Here is a 16,409-nt window from a genome sequence, read left to right as displayed (position 1 = left end):
AACAGCACACTTAACAGAATTTCCCTAAGTATGGAACATAGTTAAGTCTAAATCAAAGCGAGCAAGTCTCACACATTAAGAGATGACATGAAGTGTGATTGATGTCTGTTGATTAAAATATTCAGGAGCTTCATTTCAGTCTATAAAAGGCTGCCACTCTAGTGAAGTTTAAGAAATTACTCCCGTTCTGGAAAAAACAGAATGGGAGTAATGTTTCTTGACTTTGATACTTCATTTTTCCATTTTCACTGAGATTTTTTTGTCTATTAAATAAGAATAATTTGTCTCACTTTTTAAAAACTTTGTGGATTAGTTTTTTGCTAATTTATAGATCTCTAATCAATCAATGGACAACGTTCTAATGGATTCACCTTCAATGGCTAGGGAGCCTCCCTGCTGATGTAGCCCACACTGATGAAGGTTTCTGCATTTTATAGCTCTGTGACTGTGCTGGAGACTGCTCCAGTGAAGACAAAACAAACAACTCCAAGGTTTCTGATGGACTTGTTGACATTCTGTTAGTCAAAACATGCAACAAAAGTTCTGCCAGCTACATGATGTCTTCATGGTTGCAGCTGTTTGAATGAAACTGCTGTTAGTGCTGTACCTGGCAGTGAAAGCCTCAATAAAAATGGTGCACTCGTTGAGCTCCATACAGAAAATACCTCATGCCACGGATGCAAACTGTTCTCTAGGTTCTCTCGGCCAGCAGTAAAACACAGCTCATCTTCATCATTTTCCACACTAAGTACAAAACTGTGTCACTGGTGGTTGTTGTGAAGAGCCTAATGCCAGAACATAGATCAGACTGCCTTCCCAGTTCCATGCTTGTTTAACAATGTGAGTGACACAGAGATCCATGTTTGCAGAATGATACTTTGTGATCATTTTTAGCAAATTTCAGTATCACTTTTCAGAAATAGTTTAGATGTCAGCAACTGTTTACAATTAAGGCAATTTGATATTTACACACTGCAGAAATATACTTCGTAATACAAGCACTTGGGCAGACATCCTAAATTAGTCTCACTTTTTGCCTGGAATCAATAATATTTCAGAGTTATTGCAGCAAAGTCTATCCTTCACCATCTCCTTCTACAAAATCATAGTAGAATCAAATGGTACCATTCAGAAAATCTAGACAAATGTAGTAGCACACATTTACTTTGGCCTGTGGGATAATCTTTAACATTAGACAGCATGTGACCTGATGTTAGTCCATCTACTAAGTAGCTTTTATTTTAGTAAAGAAGTAAGAGTGGGAGAATTCATATGAAAAGAGATTATATTATAAGAAACAACTGCCTTCAAAACTGATGTAATTCCATAGGAATATCAACTACCAAAACTATTGACAATAACTCTGTAAGTCAATGTGGAATGTCTTCTGTCACAATAGTGCACTGTAGGTGGCAGATGAGAAAATCAGTCTAAGATCAAAACAGCTCTGGTCTGAAGACAGATGAAAGTAACAGACAACTCTAGAACAACTGTTGTACTTTTTCAAACAAAACACCTATTAAGGAGCCATGTCCCTAAAAAAAGATAGCAAAACTAACCTAAGAGAGATATCTTTATGCAGTTCTTGTATTTAAATGTAATACTTTAACAAAAATGTTAACATCCCTGTTCCAAAAATATTTAGATCCAAACAGTAGCTATTAGATTCCTAAATAAAATTACTAGAAATTTAAAAATATCATCACTGTATTTTCATATTATAGATTTTGACATTATTAAGGCAAGAGAAAACAAAATCTCATTATTTCAGATTGAGAAATGACAGATGTGCAATTTCAGCTTTAGAAACGAGAGCTTTTGCTGTTAGCATAAATGATAAATGTTGGATGTTGCTGGATTTTAACCACAGCAATCTCTTTCGAGTTTGCTGTCAACATTCCCAGAGGCATTAGTTTAGAGATTTTTGAAAGACTTAGCTTATCGGATTCAGCTCTGCTGTACTCTTGTATACAACACTAAAATTTTCTTCAGATTTAAATTCCAATTTAGGTCTTTACATAGAAAAGCAAATAAGTTCATACACCCAACAGCCTAGACATACTTACAGTAAAGAGTTGAGTTGTGCTAGAGTAGAAAGTATTTTAGCATGTAAAAAAATATCCAAGATGGAATTTTATTCAGGGATCACTTTCATTCAGGTGTAAATACTAGCTCTAAAGCAGTTTTTAAATTAAGGCACATTAAGAATAAAAGTGTTCTGAAATTTTAATTTAATCACAAACTGCTTTCCACTCCTTCTGCTACTACTTTTCCTCTACATCTGCTTCTAAATTCTACAATTAGATCAAAACCATAGGAATTTGTGTGATGTCCTTCTGCACATCCATTTTTGACAAGGCTGTATCCCTAGATATTGGCCTGCAGCTCACATTAACTTCAGTATCAATTGCTTCTGTGGGGTGAAGACAGGGCTTAGAGAGAGATGAATATGGTACTAACATTCTACAAACATGATGGCTTTACCATAGTCATACCAAAATTTGACTGTAACAAGCAGTCCCACATAAACTAATGAATAAATTTTTCTGAGTGTTGTTGATATGATAATGTATTCAGGTTGCATACTACTCATTTTTAGCAACAAAAATTATACCAGGGTAATACTGGCATTTTCATTCAAGAAAAAACATTCAGTGCTACGCAGTGCAGAGACTATGCCTTGTAAGCCAGAAATTAACTGATATGCAGATCTCTTAACTCAAAAATTGATTTTAGAACAGTAGTTTCTTTGTTGTATGGGATTTTCATGTATCTTCTTTATTTACGTTGTTGGAGAAGCTAATAAAAACATGGCTGAGCTTTGAATATCCAAGGAGTACCTTCACCATCACTGTAGACTGGCTTCCATAAAAAATTTGAGAAGTAAATGTAAGAAAACACTGTAAAAAATTATTTTTTATCCTGGACTAAGTTTTATTTTTATTTTGACATTTCTTCTTAGGATGACATAATTACATAATAAAAAATAAATTATTTTGGCTATCAACTAAATATAATCTCAAAAGTAATGAAGTACTCTCAAGTCTGCTGTAAAACATTAAGGAACTGAATGGCATAAAATTTATAGCTTATTCAAGTGTCAATTATTTGATGCTGAAATAGAGGGCCAGTGCATTTCTAAAAGCACAATAATGAACAACTGTATTTCAGGACAGCATTAAAAAAAAAAAAAAGAATGCCTAATATTAGCTTGTCAGATTTGTATGTACTTAGTACATATATAAAAAGGTTCCTGATTTACCAAATGCTAAACAGAACCGAGAAACAAACCACCATTTTTTTTGTATGATACCACATTTGTTGATTATTGAAAACCACTACTTTGGGCAAGAATTGAGGAACAGGTAATTAAAGTGTAGAAAATATCTGAGTACCAGAAGGGACAGCAATTTTATGATCTGAAATATACAAAACGTTTTATTTAAAAATTATCTGTTTTTTTACTTTAAAAACTGAAACTGGTCAGTAGAGTACTATTTCGGGCCAATATGGAAAAAATATTATTTCTTAAACCACAAAGGGACAGTTTCACATAATGTCATGAATAGAACTTTAGCCTTCAGTAAAGAGGAAACAAAATTCACTTTGTAATATGAACCTCTATCAAAGGTGGAAGATAGACAAATATTACATGCTACCTAGACTGCCATGCCAAGAGGGTAAATTTAAGAAAGAATTTCCTGGCTTTGGAGTCCATAAGTCTAGTCAGTAAAAATTCCTTTTCTTTTTTTTTTTTTTTAGTGTAGTTTGACGTTTGTTATTCCAGCTCTTCTAGAAAATTTTATAAAAGGATATAAAACTCCGCAGAAACCCCAGTCACACAGCCAATGGCAAATATACTAAGTACTGAGCATATTTAAAGTTTTAACGCTAAAATTATTCACCTAGCAGTAATTTCTGTCCTGCATAGTACAAAAATCAATTCAACACTTGATGTAATAGTGAGGGAGATCAGACTGCTTATCCTTAGTTTTCTAACACTCTAAAGCAGTAGTGATACTGCTTTAAGAAAACATACTTCAGATTTCTAAGTTACAGGTGAGGAAAAAATGTATAAAAACATAAAAGTGGAAGATTTTTACAAATTTCCTAGGAAAAAGAGAGGACAATATTTTTCTGTGTATTACTTCTCAGCTGAGAAGGTCCATTCTTAAAGGCCAATTCATTTACCAAAAGGCACTTATACCTCAAAAATCATTTGAACTTCAGTAAAATGGGTTGAGCATACATCTATCCATCAGCAATCCACGTACCAGACCCCATTACAACATAATGTGTTTTGAGAGCATGATTTACTGTTTCATAATATATTTTAAAGTGACCTTTCTATATTTTGGTGATAATTTGTAAGTACCATAAAGTCTGCAAGCTGGTGACATTTCATTTTGCAATTTTTAATGTTTCAGCAGAAAAGCTAGATAAAATATTTTGAATACTGTATTTCCAGCTCCGCTCTTATCTAATTAAAAAAATAAATTACAAATGTTGAATCCACTAAAAGTAAGTTTAGTTTAAGGTAACTGTGGCTTGAGCTAAACACTGCTTCATAACATCCATGGTCTTTGTAGAGAATAGAAGTTTATTTGCTGTTTTTTTCTCGTCCCTGTCATTTTTGTTGAGATCAGAAGAGATGGATATGCCTGTTTTGCTTTCTTGACCTTCTGAATAAACAGATGTGCCAGAAGTCTGAAAAAAGCCAATGGCAGCGCTGCCGTGCACAGCATTATACACATACAAAAGGTAAGAAAAACTTTTTTAACCAAATCAGATTTTTTTTTTTAATTTTATGCAACTTAAATGCATAGAAAATGAAAAGAGAATGAACTCAATTTTTTTCTCATTTCCATGTCTGGAATTTTCATTTTGATGTTGTCAGCACGTTCTGTTTGAAACAGGACAAATACAATGTGATTGTTAAGTAAGTGCACTGTCCAGAGAACCCACTGTGACTGCAAAACATTTCTTAGAAAATTTAAAAAAAAAAAAAAAAAGAAAAAGTAAGGTCCTGTCTTGAGGTGGCACATGGTGACCTGTGAATTATGCCTGAGACACCTACGGTGCTAATAAATGACTGTTTCAGAGAAGAAGTAGGCTTCCTAAATAGAAAGAAGTCTACAAAAAAACCTGGTTTCAATGGCATTAATGTTGCTACAGTACTCTGACAGATTTGGCAAATCTTTTAAAGCACATTAGTAGTGATTGACCCAGAAGCACTCGAGAGGAGAATAAAACAAGGACCATCAGAAACACTTGCATTTCTTTTGACAGCAGAAAATTCTTCTGTGATATGCTATTTGAGACTCCTGTAATGCAAAATTATATCCAATTTGTTTAGAATATAGATATCTGAACAAATAAAAATGTGCAATATCATATTTCCATATCATTTTACAATCAATATGCCACATCTTCTCTAATAGAGAATAAACCAGAATAAATAAACTATCATTAAACCCTAATATTAAAATTTTCACAGCCACATAGCAGTGTCATTCCACACTCTTAATACAGAAGGGTGAGATTCAGATGCTTTAAAGTGCCTTGCCAGAGGCTATCTGGTAAGACTGCTCTGGCCAGAAGAATAATTCTAGACAGCTTATAACAGATATATGCTGAACCTGAAACCAAGATATGAATTTTCAATAATTTGAGAAAATTTTGCGTTATCACTTCTTTCTTAAATGATTTTTGCAAACTGAAGAACCTACAATCACAAATGTGTCTGTACAACACTGTATAACGACTCTCATAATAATAGGTATTTTCTGGATATTTTTTCATTATTAATAATGTTATTAAATGTAATAAAAAGCCAACTGTCAGAACAATTCCTGTATAGGGATAAATAAGCTCATAGCTAAGATTAATGTCACAGGTATTTCACTTCATAATATTTCAGGAATACAATAAATTCAGTCTAGGAGTATTGGAGAAATAAATACAAGAGAATAGCAAAATCCCAGAAAGCCTTTGGTGTACAAGTCACGTACATTTTCACAAGACTTCATCAGGATCACTCTTGGTGCTCTTTCATTTCAGTGTTTGGCAATTGATGAATCATTAAGAGTGCATCACTCCTATAGCAGATGGAATTATTACTTTTCAAAACCAATAAAAGAGTGGAATGGAATTTACCACAGAGAAAACTGGTGTGGTTTCATAAATGTTCTACTGCTTTCCTCTTTCTGCTTGCAGCTTCATTTCACTGACAGCAACATTGGTAGAATCTTCCTTGGTGGCACTTGTATCAAAAGGAACCATTCGTTTCGTAAGTGCTAGAAATAAGTCACACAAAAAAGTAATTAAGCATCTTCAAAGAAACACATGCAGTCAATGACCTTAGAGGCCTTTTTGAACCTATGATTCTCCAAATTTGCTGACTGACCATCGATGTTTATTTAAAATATCAATTTCATTTTTCAATATTATAATTTATGCAGCAAGTAATACAGTATTAATAAATATTCGATATTCACAAGGCTATGAATTGAGAAACTGACTTATTTTTCTAGAGAAACAGATTTTAATACTTTATAATACAGGCACAGTCAAGAGCTTTCTTATACAGAAGAAACATAGACGGCATTTTAAAAATATTTTCTAATTTCAGTAAGATATTTTCCATTTAGTTTTCCAGAATTTTTGTTTAAATAAGACAAAACAAACCACTCAAAAAATTTCTGAAGGACTATCTTAACCAAAAGCATGGACTAAAGTCAACAAGTGACACTGAATAGGTGTTCATATGCTGCCATACTGTGTATATACCTTCACGGCAGGTTGCATACATAATGCTTATTTCTAAATACATTATGTTGCATCAAAATCTAGACAATATAAATTGACGAAACATCTTATGCTAACAAAAAAAAATCCAGATGTGGCAAAAGGCAGAAATTAAGCAAAGGAAAGCAGATATCAGCTTATACAACAACATACCCTTCTTCTAATGGCCTTCCTTACATCATAAGCATGTAAGAAAAGTGGTACTCCTGATTGTTTGTAATAAATTGTAGAGTGCAATTTTTAATGATCCAGCAAATTGTAGCAGTATATAACCAAAAGTTATTTAAAAGGGAACAAGACTTCACAGTTTGATTAGAAGGAATGATATGTTTTCACTTTCAGAAGGATAATGAAATCACTCTGTTTGGGACATTAGTATAACAGTGAGTTATAAGTTTGCAGCATAAAGTTTTCAGTATTGGTCCAAAACTGTGCTACTGTATGCTATTTCAGTGGTACCTCCTGCAGACAGTATTCAAAGTAAGGTGAAAAACAATAAAGTTCATTGCTAAACTAAATCAATTTGCGTTTTTCTAAGTGATGATGTCAGGTTTCCAATCATTCCAGATTCTTATCCTTAAGCAGCCTTAGAAGGTTTTGTTCTAGAACGGTGTGCCGTGGCATAATGATATTGCAGTGTCTTTTTACTTTTAACTGTTACTTATTTATAAATGCCAAAACAAATAGTCTTAAGAACTTATGAAAAAGTATACAAAGAGGGATAAAGAGAGGTATCTGCAATACACTGCAGGAGTTAATTGTTATGACAATAAAATCTGCATTCAGGACAACTTATTTTCATTCAACCATGATATCATTCACAGTATATATCATGTTGACACAAGAGTGTTGTCTATCACCAGAGCCTAAAGGTCAGAGAAGACTGCGACCTCAGCTACAGAAGTTGGGAAAACTGGTGGCTATTTTCTTCTCTGTAGAGTCACAGCTTATGATGCCCTGGAACATAAATTCCAACAACAACAGAAAGCCTGTAAGACATATACAGTTTCTGGGAAACCATCCAGGTTAAAAACTCGAAGTGATGAAACGTACAAAGAGAAAGGCAGGACTCAATTCACGAAGCTAATGCAAAGCATGTGTAACTCTAGGGACTCCTGTAATAAAAATTTCAGGAAAATACAGTGGCCATTAAAAAGAGTTTCTGAGGGTTATTCTTTAGATAACAACTAGTAGTGACTTTTTGAAGCAACCATTTTGGGCTGATAATAATACAGACTGCAAACCATGTTTAATGAATGCTTCCTTGAATAAATTATTTTCTCAGTTAAACTTCTTCCTTTCTAAGAAAATGGGTATAGAAATAAAAGCACATTCCCACAGCATCTTTTGAAATAGTTTGTAATGGAAAAGCTGTTATAGTTGCAGAAATTATACCAGAAACAAAACAGAATGTTAATTACTTTTCCTTTTAACTGTTTGCTGCATTGGCAAGTTTTTAGGAAAGATATATATGGAAGGAGATTGTTGTTCCCTTATTTATTTTCTCATATTATTCATCCTTTCTTCAATCACTTCTAAGATTCAATCTCAGGATCCCCCTCACAGACAATTAAATTATATCAAACATGTCTTCTTCCTGGTGCTCTCTACAAAGAGACCCATATTGGGAAGAAAGTTTCTAGTACTATTTATTGACTCTATAGTTTGTAGGGTTTCATGAATTTAAAAAAGATGGAATGAAGAAACATAAATCACAAAGGCCTGCAAACAGTTACAAAAGGTAAATGAAAAAAAAAACCAGTCCATTCTCTCCTAAGAAGATAGGAGATAATTAATCACAGAAAATAGATGATGACATCTATAGGTAGATTTATTAAAAGCTACAAGAGATTTGGGAGCAAAGATCTCAAATTATACTTCACTGTCAAAGTCTCAAATTATAACTAATTAATATCATTACTGAAATTAAAAGTTCATGGTTCACTATCATGACTGAAGTAGCTGACTTCATTTGCCACTCACTGGAAAATCCCCTTAGTGTTAATACCACTGCAGAATTTTCACTGTTCTCAGCAACAACTTCAAAATACACATTTGACTGGTGAAGATCAGGTTCAGCATAAAGTGATAACAGGTCACTAACCAAAGTCTATGGAGTAATCCACATACCTTACTGCCATAACCACTAAGCAGTGAATTGAATCACTACTGTCTTTCATTCATCACTTATTTTTCAGATCCAGAAAGCTTAGTGCTTAGTGCTGATAAAAACAGTTGAATAAGAGAATAAATACACAGAACTGTTTAATCAGATTGGTATTCAGATCACATGGATCCTATTTCTCTTACAACTGCCTAAAATTTATTAAAAAGTTTTAAAGGAACAAAGTTCTAGCAAGTTCCATTCACGTTAAGCAATATAAAGACATTGTAATATTTTAGGAACATTTATGCTGTATTTTTAAATTTCAGTAAGTTTTTGCAGTGGAATCACTCTTGGAATTGTTGAGATTGGAAGTGACTGCTGGAGGTCATCTAGTCCATCATGCCTGCAAGGCATGGGTTACTTACTTTCTATACCAAAAAGAGGCTGAACTGTACTTTTATTTGCAAGACTTTGACGGGGATGAAGTTTGAGAAAAAGGAAAAATCAACTCTGAGTCAGAGTAAAGTGTTCCTGAAATACAGATGGGATGGAGGCATTTGCTATTATGCTTTATGCCCATTATTGTTATTCAGTATGCTCTGCAAAAAGATACTAACTAAAACCCACAGATTGTGAAAGGAAAAGAAACCAATTACCTTTAACCTCATCAGATCAACTCAGGACTTAGTAGTGAGCAGTAATGTACTGCAGCACTCATTCTAAGATGCAGCAGTTTCAAAGCACAATGAAGCCTGAAATACGACTTACTACATAGAATGCTACTTACTGAATAGGTTGCCAGTACACAAACTGGCTATATTGAAAAGAAATGGAAGGTGATACCCTTCCGAAGAAAAGTATTCTGATACTCATGTACTGATATGCTCAAAAAAACCACCACCCTTAAAACCTTTTTTTTGTAAGTTATTTTTGACACTTATGCAAAGATGTGCCTGTACCAGATCAAGACCTACCATGTCCTATCTTTTATTGAGCAAGTTCCTGCTGTATCAGAGATCCTGTGACTTTACATGACCACAAGTTGTATATGCATGAGGGGATAGAAAGAACAGTTAACAAACACTATTGAAGTGGAAACAGTGAATTTAGCTTTTACTGTGAAAATGCTACACAAGCATGAGCCTAACTGGTACCTATGAAAGATCTGGGAAAGAACATAGTTTAGGATGTCTCTGGTGCCTGAAAAGATACACAGCTTACAGAGGTATGATTCATCATGCAGAGATTCATAATCCAAGTGCAGCCCTATTCTTTGGCACAAGTTTAAGTGATGAACAGAATATACTGTAGGTCCTAGTTAGAAAACCCCAAACAACTATCAGCAGGACGTAATGAAGTACTTCCTAGACGAAGGCATATTCAGTATCTAAAGCTAAAACACAGAAGGATGCTTAAGATGGTTCTAGCACTTTTTTTTTTTAAAAGTAAAGTGCCTTACTTTTTCAAGTAAAAAAGGTGTTACAAGAGAAGAATACGTTACATAGATTTTTTCTGTGATATAATACTTACAGCCTGAATCTGAGAGCAGTGAGCTGGACAAAAAGTTGTTTTGAGTTTGCCAACTAGAAGAGTGAGGAGCCACTTCTATATCAGAAATCTCAGCATCCATTTTCACATCCTATGGGAGCCAAATAAAAATAATTTTATCTGTTACTATCAAGTAGCTGTAAACTTTAACAAAAAACATAGAGTAACACACATACAGGCATATGCTGTGATTTCACACATGCTGGAAAATACTGATTTGAATTCTCAGAATTCTCAGTATTGCAGTTAGGTTCAAACTAATTTGCATATGAATTTCATTCCCATTTCATCACTATAAAATGTCTGCAAAAAACTGCTTTGCCTCGAGAAAAGCATTAGTGGCATTGCAAGTCTTTGCCACTACAGTAAGTTGTAAAAATGTTCTCTTTTCAGTTCACATCACATCCACAGTTCAGGGCAAATAATAGTGGCAGGGCAGACATCAGTGAATGATGAATACCTAATCAGTTCACTGAAGTTCCACAAGTAAGTAGTAATAAATATTAAATGCATTTTCCCTGCCACTGAGGAAACTCAAACTTCATTGATTTCTCATATAAAAATACCTGAAGGTGCTTTTTAATTTTTTTGTTAAACCATTAAATAAAGTCTAAAGTACAATGCTACTGTTTATGACTAAACCTATACAGCATAGGAAAGGAAAAGGAAAGTCACTTGGTCTATAAGCTAAGAAGAAAAGATAATTTTAAAAAGGTCATTTAAACAAAATCCCTGAAAAATCTCTATTAGCTCAGCAGCAAGTAGTCTCCCGTTACAATACCATCCAAAATAAGATTAAAAGTTTGGCATGGTATCCAAATTACTCAGTTCCTTGAAATGAGAAGAGGTAATAATGCACAAATGCATCAGTTCATAAAACACTCAATTTTGCTACTGAGTTATTATCATAAACAGGCTCAGTGAATTTTGTTAAAACATTTGCAATTTATCACTCATGCTGATACTAAGTTTTGTAAAATAAATAGAAAACAAAATAAAATTCAACATTAATTTAGAGATACAATGAACTTCTGTTCCATTACTGAAGAAGGATTTACTCCTATTAAGACTAATGGGAATTATACATATTAATCCCCTTATGTGCTGATGAGAGACTTAATACCTAAGGTGTTCATAGCACAATAACAACTTTTAAAGGATACAAAAAAGTTTTTGTTGTTCCATTCTGCTTCCAGAAATGCTATCTTAGAACAGAGCTTTTAAACAAGCAAGGTGCTTCTACCAGTATCTGTGCACAAAATGGCTTTATCTTTATAGAAATTTTAACTTAGAGAATGTGTCTTTTCTCATGTGCTTCATGGGCAATTACATCTGTATGCTGTGTTTGACTAGATGGTCAATTATCTCTAGCTGGGAAACTGTCCTAAAATATTTGTATCTCTCCATAATAACATTTATCTTTAGTTTTCCTCTAGCTTTCTGGTTTGATTTAGCTTCTATTGATATTCGTTTGTAGTTATTTTATTTTAATGTTATTTTTACCTTTTTCTTTTTCCCAATTTCTTCTTTATCTGCTATCACTTGGCCTTTTCTTAGTTGAAAAATCAAGATTGTTATACCTGATGGTATTCTGCCAGCCTCTGGCCTCCTTTTATTACTGGAAATCTTACACTTCAACACATACAAATAGCAATTGTGATTTTTCTGGGCTTCTAAGCAACAAGTATTTTATAGCCATCTGACAAGACTACAGAAGAGCAGGAAGATTGAGTGTGGACAAATGAAATTATAGGAAAGGAAGAAAAATAACTGCCTTTAGGGAAACATTCAACTGTGGTTTAATTTTTCCTCCTTAAAATGAAAAAAGGCTGGGACACAGGATTAGATCATGCCTGTCTAAGATTAATGTTGGCAAGCAAGCTGAAAGAAGTGCATTATAAGAAAGGCTACAAAGAAGACCATAACACAGGAAAAAGATTAATTCCACAAGTAATTTTATCTAAAATGGTCAGCATAAAAATTTAACAAGAAACATGCACTATCTTATCCCATATCAAATATCTGCCTACTTTGTTGCGCAGAGACACTATGTTGTGTACAGAGCATGAATCAAAAATATCAGAAAGAATGAACTTTGATGCCTTCAAACCTACATTCTTCCAGCAATCAATTTTAGAGACTCCCAACTGACAAATAGTAAAATAAAAAAAATTAAACAACAATGCATTTGAGTTAGTTCCAAAGGAGGGTAAGAAAGGCAAGCATTAAAGAGCTTTTTAGTCTAAGCTAGCCTGATCACCGAAATCAGATTAGCACCCGTCTGTTACTTGGTTTTGAACATTCTGTTCTATTTGTAACAGCCGTGACAGCAAAGAGTACTCTATGTCATGTAAAAACCCAATTAGGCCTGACTAAATGGAAGCCATTAAATGCTTTTCGTTGTCTAAAGAAAGAGGAAATATTGTTTTGGAATCAGCTTTATACTGGATTCTGAATATAGAGTTCAAATCACACAAGCTCAGCAAGTTCAGTCAGCTTAGTGCAACAGTATGTTCTACTATCAGCCGATGGCATTCCACTTTGCTTTTCAATGTTTCTGAATTTCAATGGCTATTGATTTAGTAACTCTTTTGTGGAGGCAAGAGAAGTTCAAGAAACTGAAGATTATCATCAGCAACAGACTGAAAGTGAATGTGCCCTGTTTCTTTAATTCTTTCTTAGAGAAGAGCAAGATGGCTTTTTCAAGTAGCTTAATAGTTTCTTACAACAGCAACTTACTAAGCTAAAATATTCTGTATTTATCTTACCTTTTCCACTTTTACAAAGACATACTGGTAAGTATGTCCTCATTTTACAGAAGGAAGATGGCTACGGATGAGGTGGAGAACGTAAACATATTAAAGTTTTGACAGAGTGTGTGTGATCCTAGATTTGAGCTCAACTGCTTAGAGACAGAGGTATGAGTCATTGCCAAAGAATCTGATTTGATTGAAATAAGTAGCAGAAATACTAGTAAGACTCTCTAGTTCTGATTACTTATTTCAATCACATCCATAAGAAATCGTAGTTCTGCTGAAGCAACCTGCTGTCACAATGACATGCAGCAAAGAGTGATATGACAATGAACAAGCTAATAAGATGAGAAAGAAAGTGTGTTAAAAAATGGAAAGGTGAACTCATTACAGGCAATGTTTCTAAACAAGAGTGCTGGATTTACATTGCAGGGAGGTAGTTATTCATGTTTAGCTCTGCTATCAGTCCACTAAGTGACCTTTAGCAAATCACTTCCCTACCATTTGCCTGGATTTCATTTGTATATGAAGAGGCATCATATCTTTATTTTGTAAAGAATGTAAAGATCAACTACTGAAAAATTACTATATGGGACCTACAAATTAATCATCCTTTTCATGGAGGAAACAGGTTTCTATATCTATTTTTTACTTGAAAGGACAAGAGAAAATTGAACAAAACAATTAAAAAAATTGCTGTAGACAGAAATTTGATGAAGTAGGTAAACACTTCAGAGTATTAAGACACAGTAAGACACTTTTCTGTGAAATTTGAAAGATTTTTGCGAAGTATCCATGGCACTTTACAATGAAGGCAACATTTCTGTCATCAAATTTCATGCCATGCCAATATAGCTGCCATTCCGTCAGCCGTGGCAGTTATATTAAATAAAACATTTAAGTATGATTTTACTCCGTGTTCGTACTAGGAGTTAATATACATCAAATAAGGTTATGTTGCTGGTTGAAAGTAATTGGGACACAAAAGTGGAGTACACACACATACCTTGACTTGCTGGTCTCTTTGCTTTGAATCTTCCAGCTGTTGCTGTAAAGAACTCACTATCTCTTTATACTTCATATACCTTTCCTCAATCATCTCCCTTCGGCAATGGGACTCCTAGAAATTATTGAAAAATCTAGATGATTTCACAATGTGAAAATTAGTTAGTGAATGTTGTCCGACTGTTGTAAACACAGGTATTGTCAAGGATTTTCCATACAGCAAGAATGAGTTAAATATTAACTTCCAGAGGTTGAAATACAGGGGCCATACGAAAGCATAATGTTCTGTACAGAAAAATAATGGTAAAATAAAAATAAATTAAAATGGAAATGGTCTTATCCTTAACTGGTGAATGACTACTTGTAATTCTTTCCAAAACTCAGCAATATCATACCTTTTAACAAAGAAATTCTGTAATGGTGAAAAATTAATTATAGTACTGTAGAAACAAGCCCTTGAAGAAAAAAAGGTTCTAAGGATATGGACTAAACAGTATTTTCAATAAGAAAACATAATGCTTCTCACTGAACAAGTTAATGTTTTACTTGAACTAAGAGAACTCCAAGATAACCTGTGAGGTTTATCAAAGATTTACTTTCTCTATCCTTCTTTCTTCCTATGAAAACATTAAGGGAAGAACTGGCTAGAAGTGGAAGGCAATGACTGGCTTTGAAATACTTCATTCATGCATACCATTTGAGAGTGAAACGTGCTATTGTACAAAAAAATCCAGTGTTATTTTTGAATAGAAACATTAATGAAACTCTAATCTGACATCCTTCTCACAGCAATGTTAAGCAAGAAAGGGCAGGTGTGAAGAAGGCTGTAGATAACCCCACATTCAAGCCTTTGCTTTGCCTGCTGAGAGCAGAATTTTTCCTTTAGCAGAAACAGAAGATAAACACCAACCTCTGTCAGAGCAAAAAAGCTCTTCTGGAGATATCCGCACATGAAATTAAAACTATATATCTCAATGATATTTTTTGTAAAAAAACCCAAGCATTTTAACCAGCATTTCCATTCCTAACTCTGTTAATGATGACAGCAATAAAATTATTAGCTGATGACCTCAGGCAAGAACATTTAGAATAAAGAGTGCTCCAAGCAATTATCTTTTGAAATTTTTATTACTACCTCAGGATGAAAAATTCAATATAGCAAATCAAATGCAAATCATTATGCATTTGTTGATCTGTGGTTTACCACTGATTTAAAATTTATATTTTCCAAGGAGGTTCCAAAACAACTTCATATATGGAAAGTAATTATGGCATAGGGGTTTAGCCACTTAGCTACTGAAGATCTAATCTGAGGCTTATCATTCTTGACAGTATGTCACCACTACTGTCAATATGTTTCAATGTGTCCAAACACACCTGATTTGATAGTGGAACTGAGAAAATAAATTATAATTATTGTCATTATGTCAAAACAAACAAAAAGCTGTAAAGGTCATCTATCTTTGCTCATTATGTTAAATATTGAAATAATTTATCTAATTACAAAAATTTCATTTTTTAACATGTAATATCAGAATTTACTACTCAACACAAATATTCTGAACCAGTAACTAGCACATGACCCATTATGCCCTGTTATCAACGTTTGCCTACATTTTGGAGAACCTCACTGATGTTACTATTTAGAACTAAATTTATAGCCTCAAATAAATCTGTATAATCATGAAAATTAATTTCTGTATGTTTTTGTCTATATAACATGTGCATATACAATTGTAAATGTCTTATTAAACAATTTATCTGTACATTTAGAGAGAAAATTAATTAACTAAAATATTTTACAACTACTGAAAGTCAAAGTCCTTCTCACTTTCAAATCTTCTAACAGGTTCAGTTTCTCAGGAACAGACTCCAGATGGTCTAAAGCTGCTCGAGTGCTCTAGAGAACAGAATACAAGTTAAAACATAAAAAAATAATCAATTCTTTCCTCCATATCAAACATTAAAGCCCTATTGCAGCTATGGAAACAGGTTTATAGGTACGTATGTGTCTGTAAATTGAACAGGTCAACAGTAAACAGGTTGTTAAGGAAAATAGTCACACTAAAACACATAGCACAGCTTCCTTAATTTGAATCTCCATGATCGGTTACCAGTTTATTGAGTAGAACAATACTTATCTACAATTTTGGAGTTTATGTAGCCTTCAGAATGAAATTTTCTTTTAT

The 16,409-nt window shown here is 33.6% G+C and overlaps 1 protein-coding gene across 1 annotated transcript in view; it reads right to left on the bottom strand.

Moving 5' to 3' along the window:
- CEP128 (centrosomal protein 128) overlaps positions 1 to 16,409 on the bottom strand; it is a 116,853-nt gene that overhangs the window by 9,134 nt on the left and 91,310 nt on the right. Inside the window, exons 22-25 of the mRNA XM_039390023.1 lie at positions 16,052 to 16,120; positions 14,222 to 14,335; positions 10,445 to 10,553; positions 6,157 to 6,296 (exon numbers count right to left, since the gene is read on the bottom strand). Coding sequence (XP_039245957.1) covers positions 6,190 to 6,296; positions 10,445 to 10,553; positions 14,222 to 14,335; positions 16,052 to 16,120 — 399 coding nt within the window. The 3' untranslated portion in view covers positions 6,157 to 6,189. The remainder of the gene's footprint in view (positions 1 to 6,156; positions 6,297 to 10,444; positions 10,554 to 14,221; positions 14,336 to 16,051; positions 16,121 to 16,409) is intronic.

Source organism: Pipra filicauda, unplaced genomic scaffold (genome assembly GCF_003945595.2).
Source record: "Pipra filicauda isolate LSUMZ 115617 unplaced genomic scaffold, ASM394559v2 scaffold79_size2787110_pilon, whole genome shotgun sequence".
In the NCBI taxonomy this organism is placed as follows: Eukaryota; Metazoa; Chordata; class Aves; order Passeriformes; family Pipridae; genus Pipra; species Pipra filicauda.
The sequence above is the reverse complement of the archived record's forward strand: the minus strand, read 5'-3'. Positions and strand labels throughout refer to the sequence as shown.